This window comes from Rhododendron vialii, chromosome 2a (genome assembly GCF_030253575.1).
Source record: "Rhododendron vialii isolate Sample 1 chromosome 2a, ASM3025357v1".
Taxonomy (NCBI): domain Eukaryota; kingdom Viridiplantae; phylum Streptophyta; class Magnoliopsida; order Ericales; family Ericaceae; genus Rhododendron; species Rhododendron vialii.
This window is the reverse complement of record NC_080558.1, coordinates 5099379-5123936: the sequence shown is the minus strand read 5'-3', so window position 1 is coordinate 5123936 and position 24558 is coordinate 5099379. Positions and strand designations below refer to the sequence as shown.

Below are 24558 nucleotides of genomic sequence, written 5' to 3'. Positions count from 1 at the left end.
GGGACTCTCCCTGATTTTTGCTGCTTGATTTCAGGAGTGGCTGGTTGCCCTTTTTGTAGAAAGTAGAAACTGACTGACTGATGGGTGTGTCATCATACATTTGAATGTGTTGGTTGATATGCAATGGACGGTCTGGCTATCATATCGAACGCTAATGCTTGAGTGACCACATTTTTCAAGCGCCATCTTATTCCTTCAGCAACTGGGGTTGCTTCGCCATTTTTATCGCCCAAGAAGAAAAAGAAGAAAGTTGGTTCACTGCTTTTTTCTCTATCAGTGCAAAAAGACACAAAACGTAGGCAAGTTGGAGCCAAAGCATCCTCATAGCTCAAGTCCATGCTAAATTCAGCAGAGTCCTCGGAATATTTTATCAAATAGCTAATTAACATATTGATATGTGCAGATAGTAATATATCTTGTTGCCACATGACTGAGAAGTGAGAACACATAATTTTTCACAGAAGGAAACAATTGCTGGGTATGAGATATGAATATTGAAAGTGGTGTAGTGGAGCATAAGTTAGATATCAAGTGGTATATTTGATCAAATGGGAACTGTATAATGATTGAATGAAATACTTGTGGTAAGCTCAACAAAAAGTACATCTCATCTTAAAAAGATGAAGTCGAAATACATCATCTACTGCTGTTCAATCCATTTACTAAGCAGTATACAAAAGGACTATTCTTGATAACATGATGTAGAAGTACTTCCACTGTCTGAATTCATAGAAAGCAATCTATTCAAATTGGTGTCCAATCATCTTATGAACTCGGATCATCCGAAATAAGTATTTCTTCCAAATTTTCCTTTGTTGTTAGCTCATCCATACCTTAAGACAGATTCCATTTCAATTAATTTATCAATGACTTTGTTTAATCTAGAATAGAACATACAATCATTAAATATCAGAAATTTTGGAATTTTCAAAGCAAAGATTAGTTTGTTATCATTCAGCGAGCATCTTGTATTTCATTAAAATTAGGGGCAATATAATCTTTATGCAAGGACCGCCCTATCCAACTTTCAGGCATTAACATACGTTTCAAACGCGGATGATTATCACGAGAAATTCCCAACATATCATAAGATTTCCTTTTAATGAGCTCGGAGGTAGTAGTATATTCTGTTGCGTGATTGCGGAGTTTTATTCCGTCGGTGACTGCTGTTGCCTCACTGTTTGAATCTACGAAGAAGAAATAAACGAAAGTTGCAGTAAATAAGCGTGGTTACGGGACACACGTTTTGTTCTTACTTATTAAATGCGTGATCACAGTGCACGATTCTTTTCGTATTTTACATGTCTCTTGGTATTACATTTGGCCGCGAAATATTGAAAGCATAATCATTGTACATGATTCTTTTGTGATTTCCAAGGCTTTTGAACGCACGGAATTCCACTTGGCCGTTTGGAATTGCATATGGCCGTGAAATAGTAAAATCGTGTTCACTGTACACAATTATTTCGTATTTTAAATGGCTTTTTCCGCGAGGAATTACAATTGGCCGCATTAAATTACAGTTGGCCGCTTGGAATTGAACCCAACCGCGAAATACTGAAAATCGTTGTCAGTGCACACGATTCTTTCGTGTTTTACATGACTTTAGCCGCGAGAAATTACACTTGGCCGCATCAAACTACATATGGCCGCTAATAATTGCATCTGGCCGCGAAATACTGAAATCGTGATCACTGCACACGATTCTTTTGTGTTTTACATGACTTTAGCCGCGTTAAATTACACTTGGCCGCGTTAAACTACAGTTGGCCGCTGATAATTGCATCTGGCCGCGAAATATTGAAATCGCGATCACTGTACACGATTTACATTACCGCTTGAAATTACAGCTGGCCGCACTTTATTGAATGCTTTCCGCTTCGATGACTAGCGGTATCCCAACAAGAAGAACCCATTCGACTGAGACTGCTGCTATTTCTTGCTTATTTCTATCATCTGATCAACGGGCAAGGGTTTCCAAACATCACCATGGATTCAACTGGAGATGAGGAACTAATCGAATTTGGTACGGGGACGCGGGCTAGGGTTTCCAAACATCGGCATGGATTCAACTGAAGATGAGGAACTAATCGAATTTGGTAGGGGCACGCGGGCTGGAGTTTCCAAACATCGCCATGGATTCAAATGAACACAAGGTCATATCCCTACTTTTCATTTTTTTCTTTGTGTGTGTGTGTGTGTGTGTCTGTTTTTATCGATATTTCTCCTTATTTTTCTTGCATTTGGTTGATGAGAAAGCGTGCTGAAGAACCAAAAGAAGTTCATTAGTTTGGTTTTTATTGATAACTGGATCTTTGGTCCAGTTTGCGCGCACCTCAACTAAATCCGGATTCTTGAAGTTAGGACCGGGCAAACGGTGGCCTCACGGTACGGAATGTTTGGCCTCCGTGAAATTCGAAGACACTTATTGCTTTTCCCATTCCCACTTGGAATGCAACTTCTGATTCTCGCTTGTGGAAGTTGTGTCAATGTGTTTACCTCAACTTCTTCTTTTGGGCCAAAACATTTTGATGCTAAAAGATTAAGCTTTTATACCAATATAAAGTTTTGGCAATCAATATCGCCCGACTTGGTGCTTATTCTGAGAGTAATTATTCAATAGTCCAGGAGTACCGACACGTGTACCCTGGACAACTTTACAACCACACGTTCTTGAGGAGTTTATATACTTAGTGGTAGACCTCAGATGAATGTGTGGTTTTTTCTCTGCTGCTTCCCCCCATGAAGATAGTTGCCTGTCTCGAAATCAAATCTTCCCAAACAACAATCAACTAGCTTGGGGAAGAAAATGGACTCTGTTATTAACAGGTACAAAAAACTGCAAAGAAGAAAGAGAAAAAAGGATGATGTCAAAGTATTGGTCTCTTGTGTATCCAATTTGTTTTGGTTAGAGCTGCAGCAGATAAGGTAAAAGGGACTCTCTCTGATTTCAGGAGTGGCTGGTTTCCCTTTTTGTAGGAAGTAGAAACTGACTAATGGATGTGTCATCATGCATTTGAATGTGTTGGTTGATATGCAATTGACGGTTTGGTGACCACATCGAATGCTAATGCTCGAGTGACCACATTTTTAAGCGCCATCTTTGTTACCACCTCTTGTTTTTTACCGGGTTACCATCTTGTGTGTTTACAGTGCGCTAGTTTGTAAAACATAGAGCTCATTTAACTGAGTTTTTCAATGGCTAGGGATATTCGGGTCAGCTTACGCTCACGTCGACTAACCCCTCCCCAGTTCTGTCAAAGGCACGCCAAGCATACACGCCGGGACTAGGCGATTCACAAGAAATTACTTTCTTGCGGCTTGACCCCAAGAATTGAACCAGACTTATTAGAAGCTTAGAAGTCTCTTAGATAAAAACCAAATTTATATTGTACGTGTAGACATATCTATAGATAAAATTGGTAGCAACTAGCAAAGGAATAAGTGAATAAGCCTTGCAGCTTGCTCCCCTGCTGTTCAAACATACCTCGTTCAATTGCGGGAAAAAAAAAGTATGAGAATGCATAAACACTATTTAGGCCCGTCCAGTTGCACGAAAAGGTTGAAAAATCAACTTTCTTGTAACTTTTTGCGTCTTCACAACTTCAATTACCCGCTAAGAAACACTTTCATGCAAAACAGGTCTTGCCAAAAGGAGGGAATTCTTGTTTTCCTACAAGATTTCTTGTCAAGAATTCTTATTTTCCTAAGATTTCTTGTTAAGAGACAAGAGAACACATAAAAGCTTGTAACTTTATGCGTCTTCACAACTTCAATTTTCCCGCTAAGAAACACTTTCATGCAAAACAGGTCTTGCCAAAAGGAAGGAATTCTTGTTTTCCTACAAGATTTCTTGTCAGGAATTCTTGTTTTCCTAAGATTGCTTGTCAAGAGACAAGAGAACACATACAGGAAAATAAATTTAATGTTTTTTTACTTTACCTCACTTCACTTTTCCTAGGAACCAATTACCTACACAACATTCCAGACAACTGAACAGAGCCTTACTAACAGAAAAATTTTGAGACCCACATCTTTAACTTTTTCACTAAAATTAGTTTTGCTCATAATTTTACAGATCAAAAATACGAGATTTTCGTAGGAATATTCTTTTTTTGCAATCAAAAACTACAATTTTCCAACTTCAATTTCTTTTATCAAATCATCACATCAAGAATTATTTTTTCTATTTTTATTTATTTTTCTTACTTCACTTCATTTATTATTTTTTAATTTTTAGAATACATTTTCTGCGTGAATTTCTTGAAAATTGAAACGACGTTTCATTTGGGTTCCTTGGAAGTTGCTTCATTACTGGAATGCTGACCGCTTCGATGACTAGTGGGAACCCAACAAGATTCCCTCCCCCCGCCCATTTGATTGAGTCTGCTGCTATTTCTTGCTCATTTCTATCATCTGATCAAAGGGCTAGGGCTTCCAAACATCGCCATGGATTCAACTGAAGACTAGGTTGTCCTCACCTTTTTGTTTTTTTCCTTTTCTCTTCCTGTATTTATCGTTGGTTCTCATTATTTTCGTGCATTATGTTCCCCCAAGTGGAGTGGTAGCCACAATATACTCCCATGTAGTGACGGAGCCAGAATCTGGGTAAGGGGTGGCACTTTTCCATGAAAGATGACTAATAATTGTTGCAAGTTGTTCGTAAAAATAGGATCCGGCTTCTCTTGTGCGGTTCAATCTGAACAGTTCATCTTGATAATCAATTGTTCAATTTTACTAAAACTTTTACCGGTAAGAATATGAAAACAAATTTGGACCATTAAAAATACCATCCGACAGTTGCGATCACTTGGACCGCATCTCTACAATCCAAAACTAGACTACAGACAAGCCAAATTCGTAAAAATACAAAGAAAAGCAGCCTTATCTTGAGCTTTATTTTTTGTTGAAAAGGAAAAAAGTTTTTGGATCAACTATCTCGTGGTCTGTAAATGTAAATGTAAGTCATAGTTATGTTATTTAATGAGATTTGATTCCATAAAAAATCAAGTTGTTCGAGGATCGATAAACCAATCTACTTACGTTAGTATTAGTATTAGTATTAGAAGAAGAAGAAGAAGAGAGGTTTTCCGACCCGGGGGTGGCACGTGCCACACCCACCCGGCCACCCCCCATTTACCTCCGCCCCTTCTTCCATGCATTTGAGTAGGTTGAAACCTCATTAACTTGTCCGCGAGGGGAAAAAAGTGTCTTCTGTTCTTTATGTTTCTAGAAACAGAATTCCATTTCAATTAAGGTCAGAGCCTAACGTAGTCAATTAATTCGAATTTTTGGCTATTTATTTGTTGAAAAGCTGCATATTGCAGTTTATTTGATGAACGAGTATTGGGTTTGTGATATTTTTTTACCGAATTCTTGCCAAATTATTCCTTACACATTCTTAATGGAGAATGTTGCATGTTTCTAGTCGATTTGTTCATCACAAATTTTAATATTTTTTTCCTGATTAATGAGGAAGTTTAGGAAACTGAGCAGTTGGCATGTTAAACTTGTAATTAACCATCTTTAAGCATTTGCTATTTTGGTTCGCTGTCGTATTTTGTCATCTAAGTAATTAAGATTGGGCCGAACCATTTGTACAAAGTTTGGTGTTGCATAATGCATTGTGAGCCTAATGTCCACGGTGGCTTCAATTTTTGGGATGCCGAATACTTTGGAAGTCTTGTGTGGCAAGTTGAAATCTCAAAAAATGCCCACTCCAACCAATATGCCTAAGCTAATGTTGCATATTTTACTTTAATATGTTTTTATCTTTTATTTTGTTAAGTTTTGGAGGGTAAAGATATCAAAGAAAAGATTTGACATCTTACTTTTTCAAATGCCAAATTTCACATGAGAGAGGAGGTGTCAAGCATCACCAAAGTAATTGACATATTAGTTGGAGTTGGTTCAAATGCCAATTCATCCACTTGGCATGTCAAGTCAAATTTGATTTTGTACTCTTTTTCTTCCTGAGGTTGACCAAACTGACCCTTAGATACATACACGAACCTAATATCTGGACTTGAGTTCAGGGGCCGGGCCTCCCATGTTCCGACAGAGTGGACCACATTTGAATTTTGCTTTATATGTGAAAATAGCACTTTGGTTCCCATTTGTTCTTAAAACGGTACCATTACCGCTCTTAATAATGAATAATTTTACCTTAACCATCCCAAACTCTTGATAAATTTTCTATAGAGCCCCCTTTCATGGAAATCCTGCATTCGCCACCTGCTTGAGTCATCTTTAGACGGTGTCTTCCTGGTTCATCAATTTTTGGTGCTAATTATTGTAGTGGGAACTGGATAGTTCCTTTCTTGGGAAACGTAGGTAGCTTCTTCGTAGTTCTCATATATGAGGAGTGGGTTTTCTTGTTGATCTTACATGTATGAGGGCACAACTTCTGATTTTAGCATAATGGAAGTTGTGACGGTGTGTTTACCACAACTTCTTATTTTTGGCCAAAACATTTTGATGCTAAAAGAATTAGCTTTTACAAATATAAAAGTTTTGACAAAAACCATCATAGTGATGCTTCTTTTGAACATTTTGTAATCCTTTTTCATGTCTCGTTACAGATGAAGGTATACTTGAAGGTCATCAAAACAGTTCCTTAAAAGTGAAGAGATCAGAGACAACTAGAAAACTGAAGGCCTTGTTTCATGAGAAGGAAGGCACTCCTGAAAATCTTCCGGAGCTCTTTTTCTCTGGTAAGCAGCTCGAGGATGATCACTAGCTCGTTGACCATGGTATTCGGATGAACTCCACTCTCCACCTTTACCTCCAAGCTATAGACTTGATAAAGCTTCTTGTCTACGTACCATCAAATGAGAAAACACTTGAACTTGAAGCAAAGACTCATGAAACAGTCGAAAACATTAAACTCTAGATTCAGACAAAAGAGGGCATCCTTTCAGATCAATTCACTCTTGTCTACGGTGGAGAGCTGCTGGATGATAACAGAACTTTGGCCTCACTCGGTATCCAGTCAGAGTCAATGCTTTATTTGGTTCTCAACCCAAGAGATGAGGTGTCAGTTTCTGTGAAAATGCAAAGCGGAGAGATCCTGAAACTTAAAGTTAAGGTCTTGCAAGCTTTTCAGGACATCAAGGCAATAGTTTAGAGTATGGTGGGTTTTGAGGCTGGAGCTGAGGATCTAACTTATGCAGGCGAGCTACTTGAGGATTCCAAGACATTAGCTTGTTGTAGCATCAAGGAGAACTCCCTTTTAGAGATGTTGCCTTTGACCTTTAAGATTTTTGTGAAGCACTCTGCTTGCAAAACTCTAGTTCTTAAGGTGTGCAAAGAGGACAGGGTCTTGGATGTGAAGAATAAGATTTCTGATAAGCAAGGTGTGCCAGTTAGGTTCATTCGTCTCTTTTTTGGTAGTAGAAAACAACTGGTGGATGATCGGAATCTGCCTTCCTACAATGTTGAGAAAGATTCCATTCTCTGTGAGTCTTTGAAAATGTTTTTGTCCTTTGTACTTTTCTAGGGGGCCTTAGGGAAGGTGCTAATTTGCCTATATGTAGTAGAATCGGCTCTGATATTTTGGCCATTTTCCGGGCTCACTATCACCACCATATATACCAAACTCCACTACCATTAGGCTGGGTTTGAGTCATGGGTTGGTGGAGGAATTTTATGTTTTAAACTTTTCCTTTTCTCGCTCCCTTGCTCTCCATGGCTCCACTAATATTCTTGATCCAAATACAGCCTTGGTATTTGGATGCTATGATAAGAGAAGATAATGAGAAAATTTAGTGAATGATATAATAATCGGTGGACTCTCCTTTTACAGACATGATACCTCATTTGCATGTGCTATCAAGAAGGGGACAGTGATGGAGCTTGGAAGAGTTTCAAGCATGCTTCAGTAGTTCAGGTTTGGCAACTATCAGATGAATATTTCACCAAAATCTGCATTTCTATCCAGTTTCCGACCATATGTTTCAAGTACAATCAGGTTTGGAGGGATGTAGTTGTATGGGAATGGTTTCAAAGCAACTCCAACCTGATCTTGCATTTTCTTTCCTTGGTTTTCTATTAGTAACAGAAAATATTGAGAACTCAGCCAATTGACAAACCCGCCAGGATATTGCTCTATTTCTCCTTATGGTGAGGACCTACAAATTGTTAGGTCATGCTTGTTTTGACAGGATGAGATAAAAGTAAAACTTATACTTTAGAGTTTAGACACAGGCAAAGGGTTTGCATACCATCGGACATTGCATGGGCTTATGTAAACAATGAGATTGTTGTACCAAGCGTGGTTGGGTGTGGGATAATCGATGAAAAAATATATGAGGGCTATTTACGATTGTCAGATGGAGAGATGGGGATAGTTCAGCTAGTGTTATTCCTCTGGTACAGAGACGGAACTACTCTTAGACATAAGGGGGCCAAGGCCCCCGCGTAGTTTTGGATTCTTTTTTTTCAAATTTTAATATTAGTGTTAGTTGTTTTTTGTTTGTTATGAGCTCCTAGATATTATGTTTTGTATTGGGTTTTATTTAGACATTTAAGTGCTAGAATTTGTTCGTTTTGGATCCCAAAACCCAGCCCATCTCTCAGCGCACGGTCTCCCATTAGTTTTCTCTTAAATTATTAATCTCCTTTCTCTTTCTAGCTGTCTCCACTCATTACCCAAAAAATCTCCCCGAATACCCAAATCAAAATCCTTCCCTTAAATTGTTCGTTTTGGATGCTTTTTCTCCCTTGAAATTTGAAAATCTTGTTGTTCATATTTCGTCACTCGCGTTTAAGAAATCCTAGTTCCGTCCCTGCCTCCGGAGGGTGGCGCTTTTAGTTATGCACCACAACCATGTAACGACGGTAGTTGAGGCCTCGAGTTCCATAGAGTTCGGATTATGTGGGTGCTAAGGAGGTTGTGATTGTTACAGTATTTTCTCTACCACTTTGCACAAATAAGTCATATACGGAGGGCTTTTTCTCCATCCGCAACTTTTGTAAAAGAAAGATTTGGGTACATGTAAAATTGACTTCTGTGGTAGTTTTTTCAGGGATGGAGCTGGAGCATGACTTGTTTTGTGCAGTGGGCGTACTACTATCAAACCTGCTTAATTTTATAGTGCACTAATTATGTTGATCCGATGGACCTTGGTATTTAAGATTGCAGTCTGTATTATACTGCACTATGTTAAGTCCAACTTATTTTTGTTTCTTTCTTTTAGAGAAATAGCAGATCAAATGCAAATATAGCCTTTGGAATGATCCGTCTCTTAGGTTCAGTTTTCTGTGTGATTCACTTGAGGAACTCTTTTTTTGTTGTATTTTTTTTCCCAGGCTCGGTTTGGATGGCAATAACATTTTTATGCGTAATGGAAATGTGATTTCAGGTGTCTTTGACTCGACGTTATGTCACCTGGAAAAAAGAAAGTGATTTTTGGTTACTATCCAGAATCAGTCTTACAGAAAGTAGGAAATCGATTCCTACACTCTCCCATCAAAATCTCGGATTCCAGTTCAATCATCAATGGGCATGAGATTATTGTCTTCTAGCTAGATTTGTAGTGATGCGATTTCCTTTTGGTTTTGAGATTGCGGTCGTTCTTTTTTGAAGATTGCGGTCATTCAAACATAAATAAAAGTTGTAAAAATACTTGCTTGGAGGGCAATATAGAAGTTGTTTTACTTAGGAGGGTATCAAGTGAACAGAGAGAAGCCTCTGGTTGCACAAAACTGGGGAAACAAATTCTATTTCCAAATTTGGGTATTCAAGGAAACGAGTCTTTTTTTTTTTTTTCCCTCTCACAACAAGCAAGATTTGCTGTCATTGCTGATGCAAACATTTATCAATTGGAGTAGAATAGTGTTTTGGGTGGGTTTGATTCCATTCTTGACAATTTTCTTGGAAGCAGCATATATCAGCCATTTCTTTACGACGGTTGGGGTATCCGGGTTAGTTTACGCGCATCTCAACTAATTCCCTTCGGCCTCCCTGGTCCGTCAAAGGCCGACCACCCTCGCCGGATCTAGGGAATTTACAAGAAACCACTCTCGTGCAACTTGACCTATGAATCGAACCCTGATCACTTGTGTTGAGAGCAAATCCACCAATCAACCGGACTAATTAGATATAACAAAACATCAGAAAACTCTTCCCCAAATGCTTCTTTTCCGATTCCTCCCAATTTGGCAAGCCTTTATCCACCTCTCCCTTCCTTCTGAACCTAGGATCTTGCTGCACCAATCCCAAGTCCATCACCCTCTCTTGCACCTCTTCTCCTCTCATTCTGTCTTTCCTCTCGAGCCTTCTCTCTCTCTCTCTCTCTCTCTCTCTCTCTCTCTCTCTCTCTCTCTCTCTCTCTCCTTGCAGATAAGATTAGATGAAGGAAAAAGGTTTGAAGTGGCTAAAGGTGCTGCCCGGACAAGTTCAACCGTCGTCCACATCTACCATCAAGCCAACCAAACTGTCGACTATCCGGCGAGACTTGGATCGCAGCTAGGGAATTCGTCCTGGCCTATGCCATGGGCTGTGGTCATCTTAGGACCTAGACTACGACTCTTATGGTCTTCTTGAATACTTTATGCATGCCGTTTATCTGGCTTGTTGACATTAATTTTCTAAGTTAATGCATCACTTTCCGCTTGAAAAAAGAAAAAAAGAAAAAGAAGTGGCTAAAGGAAATGCCTTCGACCAATTGTTTGGTAAAATATTGTTTTATGGGGTACATAAGATCCCTCATCCCTTCTTCCCCTCATGCAACATAGCCAAGAACTTCACTGCCTCTGTATTTAATCGCAGAATATTCCACTTTTAAGGCTCTGTTTGTTTTGACTTTTAAGGCTCTGTTTGTTTTGACGTGAAATATTTTTCCGTCAAAATGTGTTGCCTATTTTCTACCGTTTAACAATGTAATTGCATATTGATTAAAAAAGCAAAATGAGAGACGCCATTTATAAGATCTCCACAGCACTAGTTTTCCAAAACAATTTTCTTTTGAAAGAGAATGATACTATATGAAAAGGAATTTATATAGCAAAATGCAAAATTTGAGAAACAAAAGGATTTGAACGGGCAGGGACACAGCCCACCATTAGGCTTATACTGGTTAATTTTAGGTTGGAATCCTCTGAAAAATCTTACACTCAAAATTTAAGTACAAAGTACTAGATTTTTGTTGGAATCTTGTTTATGCGTGTAATCAGAGCTATTATATTTTATTTTTAGTTGTAGTAAGTTTGCGGTGGTGGGTTTCTTTCGGTTGTTTTCGTTTTAGTACTTGTTTGTACTTGTTTTGGGCGCAAGCACATCGATCTCACACACTTCACATTATGTTCCGTTCATTTGATTCTTGTTGATCTTCGCTTGTCATTGGCATGCCTAGCCCTTATGTTGGCCTTTTATCTTTGGGCAATAGCATAGTAGTTGTGTCTTTAGTGCTTTGCGGATCAGTATGTTGCGTTATGTTCCTTAGGCACTAGTTTGGTCTTCGTTCGTCGTTGGTGTGTCTTTATTATTGTAACGGCGACAGCACAATTGTATTTTTTTTTATTAATGCATTTCTTGCACTTCCTAAAAAAAAGGAATTTTAACTACTATTTTTCAACTTTCTCTTCGATTTCTTATATCAAAATCATGAAAGCGTGATCACTGTACACGATTCATTCGTGTTTAACATGGCTCTTGGACGCCCGAAAAAACACTTGGCCGCATCAAATTACAGTTGGCCGCTTGGAATTGCATATGGCCGCGAAATATTGCAATCGTGATTACTGCACCCGATTCTTTCATGTTAAACATGGATTTAGCCGCTAATAATTACACTTGGCCGCTTTAAACTACAGTTGGCCGCTTGTAATTGCATATGACCGCGAAATAGTGAAATCGTGATCGCTGCACATGATTCTTCCGTGTTTTACATGGCTTTGGCCGCTTGGAATTACACTTGGCCGCTCATTTTGTATTTGGCCGTGAAATAATGAAATCGCGATCACTGTACACGATTTCCGTTACTGCTGGCTGCACTTGAATGCTTTCCGCTTCGATGACTAGCGGTATCCCAACAACGACACCCCATTCGACTGAGACTGCTGCTATTTCTTGCTCATTTCTATCATCTGATCAACTGGCTAGGGTTTCCAAACATCGCCATGGATTCAAATGAACACGAGGTTATCCCCGTTAGTTCTCATTATTTTCGTGCATTTGGTTAATGAGAAAGACTGCTGAAGAATCAAAAAAGTCTGATTAGTTTGAGTTCAAAGTATTCTGTTCCCGCAAGTGGTGTGGTAGCCACCATATACTCCCATGTAGTGACAGAGCCAGAATCTGGTCAAGGGGTGGCACTTTTCGATGAAAGATGACTAATAATTGTTGCATGTTGTTTGTAAAAATACAAAAGAAAAGTGTTACCGTAAAAGCAGCCTTATCTTGAGTTTTATTTTTTTGTTGAAAAGAAAAAAGTTTTTGGTTCAACTATCTTGTGGTCTGTAAATGTAACTCATAGAGATGTTATTCATATGATGCAAACCGTTTGTTATTTCAAATTGCTATTTTTTCATTGATTCCGTAAAAAATCAAGTTGTTCAAGGACCAATAGGTACCAAATCTACTTACGTTAGTATAAAAAGAAGAAGAAGAAAGGTTTTCGGACCCGGGGTTGGCATGTGCCACACCCACCTGGCCACCCCCCATTTACCTCCACCCCTGCTCCCATGCATTTGAGTAGGTTGAAACCTCATTAACTTGTTCGTGAGGGGAAAAAAGTGTCTTCTGTTCTTTTTGTTTCTAGAAACAGAATTCCATTTCAATTAAGGTCAAAGCCTAACATAGTACTTCAGTGCATTGGCAACTAAACCGAATTTTTGGCTATTTATTTGTTGAAAAGCTGCAGATTGCAGTTTATTTGATGAACGAATATTGGGTTTGTGATTTTTTTTGCTGAATTCTTGCCAAATTATTCCTTACGCATTCTTAATGGAGAATGTTGCATGTTACTAGTCGATTTTTTCATTACAAATTTTAATAATTTTTCCTGATTAATGAGGAAGTTTAGGAACTTCAGCAGTTGACATGTTAAACTTGCAATTAACCATCTTTAAGCATTTGCTATTTGGTTTGCTTCGGTACTTTTGTCATCTAAGTAAGATTAGGCTGAACCATTTGTACAAAGTTTGGTGTTGCATAATGCATCGTGAGCCTAATCTCCACTGTGGCTTCAAATTTGGGGATGTTAAAATTCTATGTTGCATATTTTACTTTAATAGGTTTTTGTCTTTTATTTTGTTAAGTTTTGGAGGGTAAAGATATCAAAGAAAAGATTTGACATCTTACTTTTTCAAATGTCAAATTTCACATGGGAGAGGAGGTGTCAGACAACAACGAAGGAATTGACATATTAGTTGGAGTTGGTTCAAATGCCAATTCATCCACTTGACGCGTCATGTCAAATTTGATTTTGTATTCTTCTTCTTCCCGAGGTTGACTGAACCGACCCTTAGCTACATGTGCTACCCTAATATCTGGACTTGAGTTCAGGGGCCGAGCCTCCCATGTTCCGACGAATGGACAAAGTGTACCACATATGTATTTTGCTATATGTGTGAAAATACTCAAACAGCACTTTAGTTCCCATTTTTCTTAGAAAAGTACCATTACCGCTCTTAATGATGAATACTTTTACCTTAACCATCCCAAACTCTTGATAAATTTTCTACAGTGCCCCCTTTCATGGAAATCCTGCATCCGCCACCTACTCGAGTCATCTAAAATAGCTCTTTAGATGGTGTCTTGCTGGTTCAATTTTTTGGTGCTAATGATTGCAGTGGGAACTGGGTACTTCCTTTCTTGGGAAACATAGGTAGGTTCTTCGCATAGCAATGAACATTGGGATGATATATACGAGAAGTGTGTTTTCTTGTTGATCTTTTTTGTATGAGGGCATGTTTGTGAAAGCTTTTGCAATACAACTTCTGATTTTTGCATAACGGAAGTTGTGTCGGTGTGTTTACCACCACTTCTTATTTTGGGCCTAAACATTTTGATGCTAAAAGAATTAGCTTTTACAAATGTAAAAGTATTGACAAACACCATCTTAGCGATGCTTCTTTGAATACTCTTAAATCCTTCTCATGTCTCGTTACAGATGAATGTGTACTTGAAGGTCATTAAAACGGTTGCCTTAAAGGTGAAGAGATCAGAGACCACTAAAAAACTGAAGGCATTGTTTCATGAGAAGGAATGCACTCCAGAAAATCTTCAGGAGCTCTTTTTCACTGGTAAGCTATAGACAAGATAAAGCTTCTTGTCTACATACCATCAAATAAGAAAACACTTGAACTTGAAGCAAAGACTCATGATACTGTCGAGAACATTAAATTCTTGATTCAGACAAATAAGGCATCTTATTAGAACAATTCACTCTTTTATATGGTGGAGAGCTGCTGGATGATAACTGAACTTTGGCCTCTCTCGGTATCCAGTAAGAATCAATGCTTTATTTGGTTCCCAACCAAAGAGATGTGGTGTCAGTTTCTGTGAAAATGCAAAGCGGAGAGATCCTGATACTCATAGTTAAGGTCTGGTATACTGTTCAGGATCTCAAGGCAGTAGTTCTGAGTATGGTCGGGTTTTGGGCAGGCGCAGAGGATTTAACTTTTGCTGGCAAGCTACTTCAGGATTCCAAGACTTTAGCTTGTTATAACATCAAGGAGAACTCCCTTTTGGAGATGTTGCCTTTGAACTTTACGATTTTTGAAGGGCTTGAGTGGCAAAACTCTAGTTCTTAAGGTGTGCAAAGAGGACAGGGTCTTGGATGTCAAGAAAAAGATTTCTGATGAGAAAGGCTTTCCAGTTAGAGGCATTTGTCTTGTGTTGGCTGGAAAACTACTGGAGGATGATCGAGATCTGGCTTCCTACCATGTTAAGAAAGATTCTGTTCTCTGTGAGTCTTTGGAAATGTTTGTCCTTTGTACTTTTCTGGGCCTTGAGCAAGGTGCTAATTTGGCTATATGAAGTAGAGTCGGCTTTGGTATTTTGGACAGTTTCCGGGCTCACTACCTCCACCATTTATACCAAACTCGACTACCATTAAGCTGGGTGTGAATCATGGGTTGGTGGTTGGATTTAATGTTTTGATCTTTTCTTTTCTCGTTCCCTTGCTCTCCATGGCTCCGCCAATATTCTTGATCCAAATACAGCCCTGGTACTTGAATGCTATGATAAGAGAAGATAATGAGAAAATTTGGTGACTGAGGTAATAATCGGTGGACTCTCCTTTTACAGCATGCTTTGCTCGTTTGCATGGTTGATTTTGTTACCAAGAAGTGGACAGCGATGATAGCTTAGAAGAGCTTCAAGCATGCTTCAGTAGTTCAGGTTTGGCAAAACTATGAGCTGAATATTTCACCAAAATCAGCATTTCTATCTAGTTTCTGACCATCTGTTTCGTAGTTGTATGGGATTAGTTTCAAAGCAGCTCCAACATGATCTTGCATTTTCTTTCCTTTGTTTTCTAGACATCAGTAATAGAAAATATTCATACTAACAATTTGACAAGTCCCTTAATGAGAACTTAGCTGATTGACAAATCTCCCCAGGATATTGCTCTATTTCTCCTTGTGGCGAGGACTGAGAAATTGTTAGGTCACGCTTGTTTGAAAGGAAGAGGTAAAAGGAAAAAATTATGCTTTAGACACAGGCAAAGGGTTGGCATATCAGCATCGGACAATGCATGGGCTTATGTAAACAATGAGATTGTTGTACCAAGTGTCGTTAGGAGTGGGATAATGGATGAAAAAAGATTTGGAGGGTTATTTACGAATGATATGGAGAGACAGGGATAATCTAGCTGGTATTATTGCTCCGGAGGGTGGTGCTAGGCCTATTAGTTATCCACCACTGTGGAATAAGCAGTTCATCCTGAGGACTGTGGTTGTGGTTATCAACTTATCCATTGTTTTGTTGGATAAGTAGTTTAGTTGGACTTATATGCTTTAACAAAATAGTGAATTGTGACGGATTTCGGGAAAGGGAGAGACCATGGGATACAGTCAGTGACCCAGGGCCAACGGCATTATCGAACTTACATTGGACACATATTTCAAATCTGGTGTTTATTGCTCTAGTGATACATGCTACGCTTAACACAGTTCAATGCTTGTGTTCATTCCAATTGCTCTTGTAATAACTTGGTTGTTGAGGTCTTGAGTTTCGAGTTTGGATGCTTACATGGCCCATGGGTGCTAAGGAGGTTGTTGTGATTGTTATTTTCTTCACCACTTTGCAGTACTCTGGACAACTTTACAAGTGGTCTGGAGTATCACGTGGCGGTACCCCGGACTATTGTATAATTTCACTTATTCTGAGCACTTACCAGTCCTTCTTGTGTTTTGTTACAGATGAACGTATACGTGAAGGTCATCAAAACAGTTGCCTTAAAGGTGAATAGATCACAGACAACTAAAAAATTGAAGGCATTGTTTCATAAGAAGGAAGGCACTCCGGAAAATCTTCAGGAGCTGTTTTTCGCCGGTGAGCAGCTCAAGGATGACCACAAGCTGGTTGACTATGGTATTTGGACGAACTCCACTCTCCATCTTTTTCTCCAAACTATAGACAGGATAAAGCTTCTTGTCTACATACCATCAAATGCAAAACAATTCAAAGTTGAAGCGAAGTCTTGTGAAACTGTTGAGAACATTAAACTCTTGATTCAGACAAAAGAGGGCATCTATCAAAGCAATTCACTCTTTTCTACGGTGGAAAGCTGCTGGAAGAAAACAGGACTTTGGCCTCTCTCAATATCCAGTCAGAATCGATCCTTTATTTGGCTTTCAACCCAAGAGATGTGATGTCAGTTTCTGTGAAAATGCCGAATGGAGAGATCCTGATACCTGAAGTCAAGGCAGTAATTCGGAGTTTCGTTTTTTTTGTGGACATAGACGAACAGAATTTAACTTATGCAGGAAAGCAACTTGAGAACTCAAAGACTTTAGCTTATTATGATATTAAGAACTCCCTCTTAGAGATGTTGCCTTTTACCTATCAGATATTTTTGATGGACTTGGATGGAAAAACACACTTTCTTAGAGTGTGCAAAGAGGACAGGGTCAGGGATGTGAAGTCTAAGATTTTACACAGGTTTGGTGTGCCCGTTCACCGCTATTATCTTGCATATGCTGGAAAAATACTCAAGGATGACAAAGATTTGGCTACGTGCAATATAGTGAAACATTCGCATCTCCATTTAGTTTTTCGAGGTATCGTACCAAAGTTTTTCCGAATATCACTTTAACCTCTAGGCCACCTTGGAAACTTTGTGCTTTTTGGTTGTCCCTAGGCTATTTGCTGACTTGCCTCTATGTTGTGACTGCTCAGTTTCATTTGTAGTTTTTTTGGCTCCACTACCTTACCATTCATACCAAACTTCACTATCCTTAGGCTGCGTTCAGCTCATGGAAGTTTAGAAGGATTTGTCAAGGGAAGGGAACGTGGTAGGGAAAACTTATCTTTTCTTACTTAAGTATCTTATTAGCTTTTCCTTTTCCCTCTACAAATCCCTCCTCAAATCCACGATCCAAACACAGCCTTTGCGATTTAATGCCATGATATGAAGAAACTAATGAAACAAACCGGGTCAATGGAATAGGGATACGTGATCTCTTTTTGGTTGATTGCCTATGCAGGGTCATATTTCTCTTCCTGATTTTGTTATCAAGAACTGCACAGTGAGAGTCGATTTGGACAAGCATGCTTCATTATTTCAGGTTTGTTTAAGTTACAGCTGAAGGTTTCTAATTGTTTTGCACATAGATGTTCTTCCTTGTTATCTCCATCATGTGACCATCTGTTTCTAACTGCAGTCGGTTTTGGACATATTTTAGGTAGGTACACGATCTCGCGGTTTTTTTCCGATTATTCTTGGTCTGTTACAATAGTTTGGAATATTATTAACAATCCGAACAAGCCTTGTTATGAATACTTCTCCTATTGACAAACTTCCGTAGAGACTAGAGGGCAAGTTAGCTACTTTGAAAATAGAGAAATTTCTGGCTTCCAAAGCTCGTTGAGTCCGCTAAGAGCAGACTTGAGTCACACCAAGTGGTATACATCTCAAAACAATACAATTCTGAAGGCTCAATTATACTGTTGAAAGTATATCAGGAAGTTTTTCAATTTGAAGTCTATGCAAGAAGAAGAGCATGTTGAGCTTCTCACGTTTTTTTCCTACATTCCGAACCACATTCACAGGGTCACTGTTAAACAGCTAGCTCATGAGAAAAACAGAAAGAATGAGAATGGGATTTCTGTGCTCTTGATCCCACCGGAGCTCCTGTCGCTAGAGAGAAGGAAGCCACAGTTCTCACAAGCAAACTTCCCATTTGCAAACAGTTACCACCAGGCCACCTTGCTTGCTTTATATCTTGTGAAAGGGGTCCAAGCTCCAAATCATCATATTCCTTTCAGTCCACTGGAAAATATGCTGAATGTAACAGCAAGGGGATTGTTTTTTACTTAAGTTGCAGATTCTAAACTTCCTTGCATGAGTGGTGTGTGGCACTGTGTGCATTTCCATCTACGTAAAACAACTGTCTTTTGTTTTTTGTGGGATGTGTTATCAGCAAAAACCTTGCATTTTGTTGTTGCTGTACTCGGTATGAATTAGTATTTTCCTTACGGTAAACTTGGTTTACTCTATGTGGAATACGGAAGTGATTTCAAGACGGACTATCCATGGAAAGCGGTCTGCGTTGGAAATGAATCAATTTTGATTTGATGTATCCAACTGTTAAAGTTTGCTTTGGGAGCATGACTCGGAATTGGAATGACCCACGAATTTGGTTTTTTCTCTGCTGCTTCCCCCCATTAAGATAGTCTCTCCTGTCTCGAAATCAAAGCTTCCTAAACAACAATCAACTAGCTTGGGAAAGAAAATGGACTCTGTTATTAACATGTGCAAAAAACTGCAAAGAAGAAAGAGGGAAAAAAAAAATTTGATGTCGAAGTATTGGTGTCTTGTGTATCCAATTTGTTTTGGTTAGTAGCCATACAACTAGGATCGTTGGCATGTTGATGATGATTTCATGATCGAAATACCCCTTTGTTCGGACGGAGCTAAACTCCTCAAGGAGTTCGAGAAACCATATCTGTAGAGCTGCAGCAGATTAGGTAATACACAAAAGGGACTCTCCCTGATTTTTGCTGCTTGATTTCAGGAGTGGCCGGTTGCCCTTTTTGTAGAAAGTAGAAACTGACTAACTGATGGGTGTGTCATCATACATTTGAATGTGTTGGTTGATATGCAATCGACGGTCTGGCTATCATATCGAACGCTAATGCTCGAGTGACCACATTTTTCAAGCGCCATCTTTGTTACCACCTCATGTGCTTTTTACCGGGTTACCATGTCGTGTGTTAACAGTGCATTGCTATTTTGTAAAACATAGAGCTCATTCAACTGGTTTTTTTCAATGGTCAGGGATATTCGGGTCAACTTAAGCTCACGTCGACTAACCCCTCCCCAATCCTGTCAAAGGTAGCATGCCATACGCGCCGGGACTAGACGATTCGCAAGAAATTACTTTTCTTGCGGCCTAATCCCAAGAATCGAACCCACTTGACACAGTGTCAGTATCCAATAGACTGAAATGAAAAGGTTAGGATTTGAAGACTTATTAGAAGCTTAGAAATCTCTTAGACAGAATCCAAATTTATATTGTACGTGTAGACACATCTATAGATAAAATTGGTAGCAAATGAATAAGGGAATAAGCCTTGCAGCTTGCTCCCCTGCTGCTCAAAAATACCTCGTTCAGCTTGCTCCCCTAACATTGGATGCTGTTGTGCGCAAATATATGAGAGGACTTCGGGTTGGTGCTATGCGTGCTACGAACCTCCGAGCCGTTGGATCGAGCATCTAACGGCTCGGATCTCATCTCGGCAACAAACGATCGAGAGCAGTTCATTGCCGAGATGAGATCCGAGCCGTCGGATGCACAATCCGACGGCTCGGAAGTGCGCAGCACGGTGCTGCGCACACCAATGCATAGCACCATCTCCCATTCGAATTATATGAGTCTAATGGGTTTGAGTGAACAAGTGGCCCTCGACAGAGCTCAATGGAGAAAAATGATTTATATAGCCGACCCAATTGATTGAGACTTAAGACTCGATTTGATTTTGTTTGTTTAGTCGTGGGAAAAAAATGGTATGAGAATGCATAAATACTATACTATTTACGTAACAGAAAATTTTTGAGACCCACGTCTCTAACTTTTACACTAAAATTAGTTTTGCTCATAATTTTACAAACAAAAAATACTAGATTTTCGCAGGAATATTCTTTTTACGTAGGAGTAAAAAACTACAAATTTTCAACTTCTTCTTCGATTTCTTACATCAAGAAAAATATTTTCTATTTTTATTTATTTTTCTTACTTCACTTCATTTATATTATTATTTCAGAACAAATCTTCTGCATGAATTTCGATGACTAGTGGGAACCCAAACAACTCATGCAACACCCCATCCGACTGAGACTGCTGCTATTTCTTGCTATTTCTATCATCTGATCAAAGGGCTAGGGCTTCCAAACATCGCCATGGATTCAACTGAAGACGAGGTTGTCCTCACCTTTTTGTTTTTTTCTTTTTTCTCTTCCTGTATTTATTGTTAGTTCTCATTATTTTCGTGCATTATGTTCCCGCAAGTGGAGTGGTAGCCACCATACACTCCCAAAGCCAGAATTTGGTCAAGGGGTGGCACTTTTCCATGAAAGATGACTGTTGCATGTTGTTCGTAAAAGTACAAAAGAAAAGCGTTACCGTAAAAGCAGCCTTGTCTTGAGTTTTATTTTTTGTTGAAAAGAAAAAGGATTTTGGTTCCATTATCTTCTTGTGGTCTGTAAATGTAAGTCATAGGGATGTTATTTATACGATCCAAACCGTTTGTTATTTCAAATAGCTATTTTTTTTCATTGATTCTGTAGAAAATCATGTTGCTCGAGTAGCGATAAGTACCAAACCTACTGACGTTAGTACAACAAAAAAAAAACAAAAGAAAGGTTTTCAGACCGGGGGTGGCACCCGGCCACCCCCATCTACCTCCGCCCCTGCTCCCATGCATTTTGAGTAGGTTGAAACCTCATTAATTTTTTCAGGAGGGGAAAAAATTAAGGTCAGAGCCTAACGTAGTACTTCAGTGCATTGGCAATTAAACCGAATTTTTGGCTATTTATATGTTGAAAAGTAGCAGATTGCAGTTTATTTGATGAACGAGTATTGGGTTTGTGATATTTTTTTTGCTGAATTCTTGGCAAATTATTTCTTACGCATTGCATTCTTAATGGAGAATGTTGCATAAGTTTGGTGTTGCATAATGCATCGTGAGCCTAATCTCCACTGTGGCTTCAAATTTGGGGATGTCAAATTCTTTGGAAGTGTTGTGTGGCAAGTTGACATCTTACAATTTAAGATCTCTAAAAATGCCCACTCCAACCAATATAATGTTGCATATTTTACTTGAATATGTTCTTCTATTTTATTTTGTTAAGTTTAGGAGGGTAAATATTTCAAATAAAAGATTTGACATCTTACTTTTCCAAATGTCAAATTTGACATGAGAGATGAGGTGTCAAACAAGACCGAAGTAATTGACATATTAGTTGGAGTTTGTACTCTTTTTCTTTCCGAGAGGTTGACCAAACAGACCCTTGGATATGTACACGAACTTAATATCTAGACTTGAGTCCAGGGGCCGGGCCTCCCATGTTCCGATAAAGTGTACCACATATGAATTTTGCTATATATGTGAAAATAGCACTGTGGTTCCCATTTGTTCTTAAAACAGTACCAATACTAACGATGAAAAACTTTACCTTGACCATCCCAAACTCTTGATAAATTTTCTTTAGAGCCCCCTTTCATGGAAATCCTGCATCCGCCACATGCTTGAGTCATCTAAAATAGCTCTTCGGATGGTGTCTTGGTGGTTCATCAATTTTTGGTGCTAATGATTGTCGTGGGAACTGTATAATTCCTTTCTTGGGAAACATAGATAGCTTCTTCGTAGTTTTCATATATGAGAAGAAGGATTTCTTGTTGATCTTATCTGTATGAGGGCATGTTTGTGAAAGCTTTTGGAATACAATTTCTGATTCTAGCACAAAGGAAGTCGTGTCGTTGTGTTTACCAAAACAACTTATTTTGGGCAAAAACATTTTGATACTAAAAGAATTAGCTTTAACAAATATAAAAGTTTTGACAAACACCATCTTAGTGATGCTTCTTTTGAACACTTTCAATCCTTCTCATGTCTCGTTACAGATGAAGGTATACTTAAAGGTCATCAAAACAGTTGCCTTAAAAGTGAAGACATCAGAGACAACTAGAAAACTGAAGGCCTTGTTTCATGACAAGGAAGGCACTCCTGAAAATCTTCAGGAGCTCTTTTTCTCTGTTAAGCAGCTCGAGGATGACCACAAGCTCGTTGACCATGGTATTCGGACGAACTCCACTCTCCACCTTTACCTCCAAGCTATAGACATGATAAAGCTTCTTGTCTACATACCATCAAATGAGAAAATACTTGAACTTGAAGCAAAGACTCATGAAAGTGTCGAGAACATTAAACTCTTGATTCAGACAAAAGAGGGCATCCTATCAGAACAATTCACTCTTGTCTACGGTGGAGAGCTGCTGGATGATAACAGAACTTTGGCCTCACTCGGTATCCAGTCAGAATCAATGCTTCATTTGGTTTTCAACCCAAGAGATGTGGTGTCAGTTTCGGTGAAAATGCATAGCGGAGAGATCCTGAAACTTAAAGTTAAGGTCTTGCAAACTTTTCAAGATATCAAGGCAATAGTGCAGAGTATGGAGGGTTTTGAGGCTGGCGCTGAGGATCTAACTTATGCAGGCAAGCTACTTGAGGATTCCAAGACTTTAGCTTGTTGTAACATCAAGGAGAACTCCATTTTAGAGATGTTGCCTTTGACCTTTAAGATTATGTGAAGGACTGCAATGGCAAAACTCAAGTTCTTAAGGTGTGCAAAGAGGACAGTCTCTTAGATGTGAAGAATAAGATTCCCGATAAGCAAGGTGTGCCAGTTGGCGAAATTCGTATCGTGTTTGCTTGAAAAGTACAGCAAAATGATCAAGATCTGGCTACCTATAGTATTGAGAAAGATGACATTCTCTGTGAGTATTTGGAAATGTCTGTACTTTTCTGGTGGGCCTTAGGCAAGGTGCTAATTTGCCTATATGTAGTAGAGCCGGCTCTGGTTTTTTGTCCTGTTTCCGGGATCAATACCACCACCATTTATACCAAACTCCACTACCGTTAGGCTGGGTTTGAATCATGGGTTGGTGGAGGGATTTAATGTTTTAATCTTTTCTTTTCTCGTTCCCTTGCTCTCCATGGCTCCACCAATATTCTTGATCCAATTACAGCCTTGGTACTTGAATGCTATGATAAGAGAAGATAATGAGAAAATTTAGCGAATGATGTAATAATCGGCGTGGACTCTCCTTTTACTGCATGGTTTCATCATTGGCGTGGTGATTTTGCTGTCAAGAAGGGGATAGCGATGGTAGCTTGGAAGAACTTCAAGCATGCTTCAGTAGTTCAGGTTTGGCAAAACTATCAACCGAATATTTCACCAAAATCTGCATTTCTATCCAGTTTCCGACCATCTATTTCAAGTACAATCATTTTTCGATGGCCGTAGTTTTATGGGAGTAGTTTCGAAGGAACTCCAGCATGATCTTTCATTTTCTTTCCTTTGTGTTCTAGACATCAGCAATAGAAAATATTCGTAGTAACAATTTGACAAGTCCCTTAATGTGAACTTAGCTGATTGACTAATCTCCCCAGGATATTGCTCTATTTCTCCTTGCGGCAAGGACCGAGAAAATGTTAGGTCACGCTTGTTTCACAGGATGAGATAAAAGTAAAAATTATACTGTACTAATAAAATGTGAACTTCATCCTCAAGAAAATTTCAACCAATTTGAAAGAAAAGAGATTTTCGCACTCCTGATTTTACATGACACATTTCTTCTACCATGAGAGTTTATAAAAGTGCCCTGCCAATCTTTATTTCATGACATTTTTTTTTCCGAATAAAAGGGCAATTTCTAACGAACACGATTTTTGTTGGAGTAAAGACGACCAAAAAATTATTGTCAACAATTTATTGCTTAGTGGAAATGCACTGCCCAGTACTTTATCTACCGTATAAGTCCATATATTTGTAAACTTATTACTCCTATTATTGAATTTCACATGTGTAATGGATAAGGACGATGAAGTAACACATGGCGGTGCCTAGACCTCCAAATTAATTGTTTTTCCTTAGGCACACTGTTGAAGTGTATGCCCAACCTTGAGAAAAAGCACTGCCAGTATGGAGGTTGCTTCATAGTACACCCGCTTGGACAACCATTTTACTGCTCTGCTCTGCTCGTTTCTTTCATCTGATCAAAGCGAAGGGCTAGGGTTTCCAAACTTCCTAATGGATTCGGGCGAAGACGAGGTCGTTCTCACTACCCATTTTCCGTTTCCTTAATCGTCATTTCTATTACTTTCAC

General features: G+C 39.0%; 3 protein-coding genes across 5 annotated transcripts in view; all 3 read left to right on the top strand.

Annotated features, from left to right (window-relative positions):
* Nucleotides 1-24558, top strand: part of LOC131313241 (polyubiquitin 11-like) — a 66001-nt gene that overhangs the window by 13345 nt on the left and 28098 nt on the right. The gene's annotated exons all lie outside the window — the stretch shown is intronic.
* LOC131312223 (uncharacterized) lies at nt 1827-23491 on the top strand. Its single transcript, XM_058339932.1, has 12 exons — nt 1827-2156; nt 14115-14247; nt 16369-17261; nt 17656-17736; nt 17854-17857; nt 17977-18073; nt 18134-18458; nt 18636-18713; nt 19449-19505; nt 19723-19852; nt 20467-20591; nt 22294-23491. The coding sequence occupies exons 3-12, from the start codon at nt 16821-16823 to the stop codon at nt 22978-22980; spliced, it is 2025 nt and encodes a 674-aa protein (XP_058195915.1). The 5' UTR covers nt 1827-2156; nt 14115-14247; nt 16369-16820; the 3' UTR covers nt 22981-23491.
* Nucleotides 7130-16821, top strand: LOC131316989 (polyubiquitin-like). Its single transcript, XM_058346571.1, has 12 exons — nt 7130-7457; nt 9027-9064; nt 9198-9263; nt 9363-9503; nt 9832-9924; nt 13795-13829; nt 13925-14039; nt 14115-14247; nt 14566-14597; nt 14729-14963; nt 16171-16286; nt 16369-16821. Exons 1-12 carry the CDS (start codon nt 7130-7132, stop codon nt 16819-16821), a joined length of 1785 nt encoding a protein of 594 aa, XP_058202554.1.

Excerpts from the sequence above, each read along its gene's own strand:
- LOC131316989 (XM_058346571.1), top strand. The coding sequence starts at position 7,130 with ATGGTGGGTTTTGAGGCTGGAGCTGAGGATCTAACTTATGCAGGCGAG. Across the intron at positions 9,065-9,197 it reads ACTTGTTTTGTGCAGTGGGC|AGAAATAGCAGATCAAATGC; the intron begins GTACTACTATCA and ends TCTTTCTTTTAG. Across the intron at positions 9,504-9,831 it reads TCCAGTTCAATCATCAATGG|AATAGTGTTTTGGGTGGGTT; the intron begins GCATGAGATTAT and ends CAATTGGAGTAG.
- LOC131312223 (XM_058339932.1), top strand. The coding sequence starts at position 16,821 with ATGTCAGTTTCTGTGAAAATGCCGAATGGAGAGATCCTGATACCTGAA. Across the intron at positions 17,262-17,655 it reads AGTTTTTCCGAATATCACTT|GGTCATATTTCTCTTCCTGA; the intron begins TAACCTCTAGGC and ends TTGCCTATGCAG. Across the intron at positions 18,714-19,448 it reads CGGACTATCCATGGAAAGCG|GGATATTCGGGTCAACTTAA; the intron begins GTCTGCGTTGGA and ends TTCAATGGTCAG.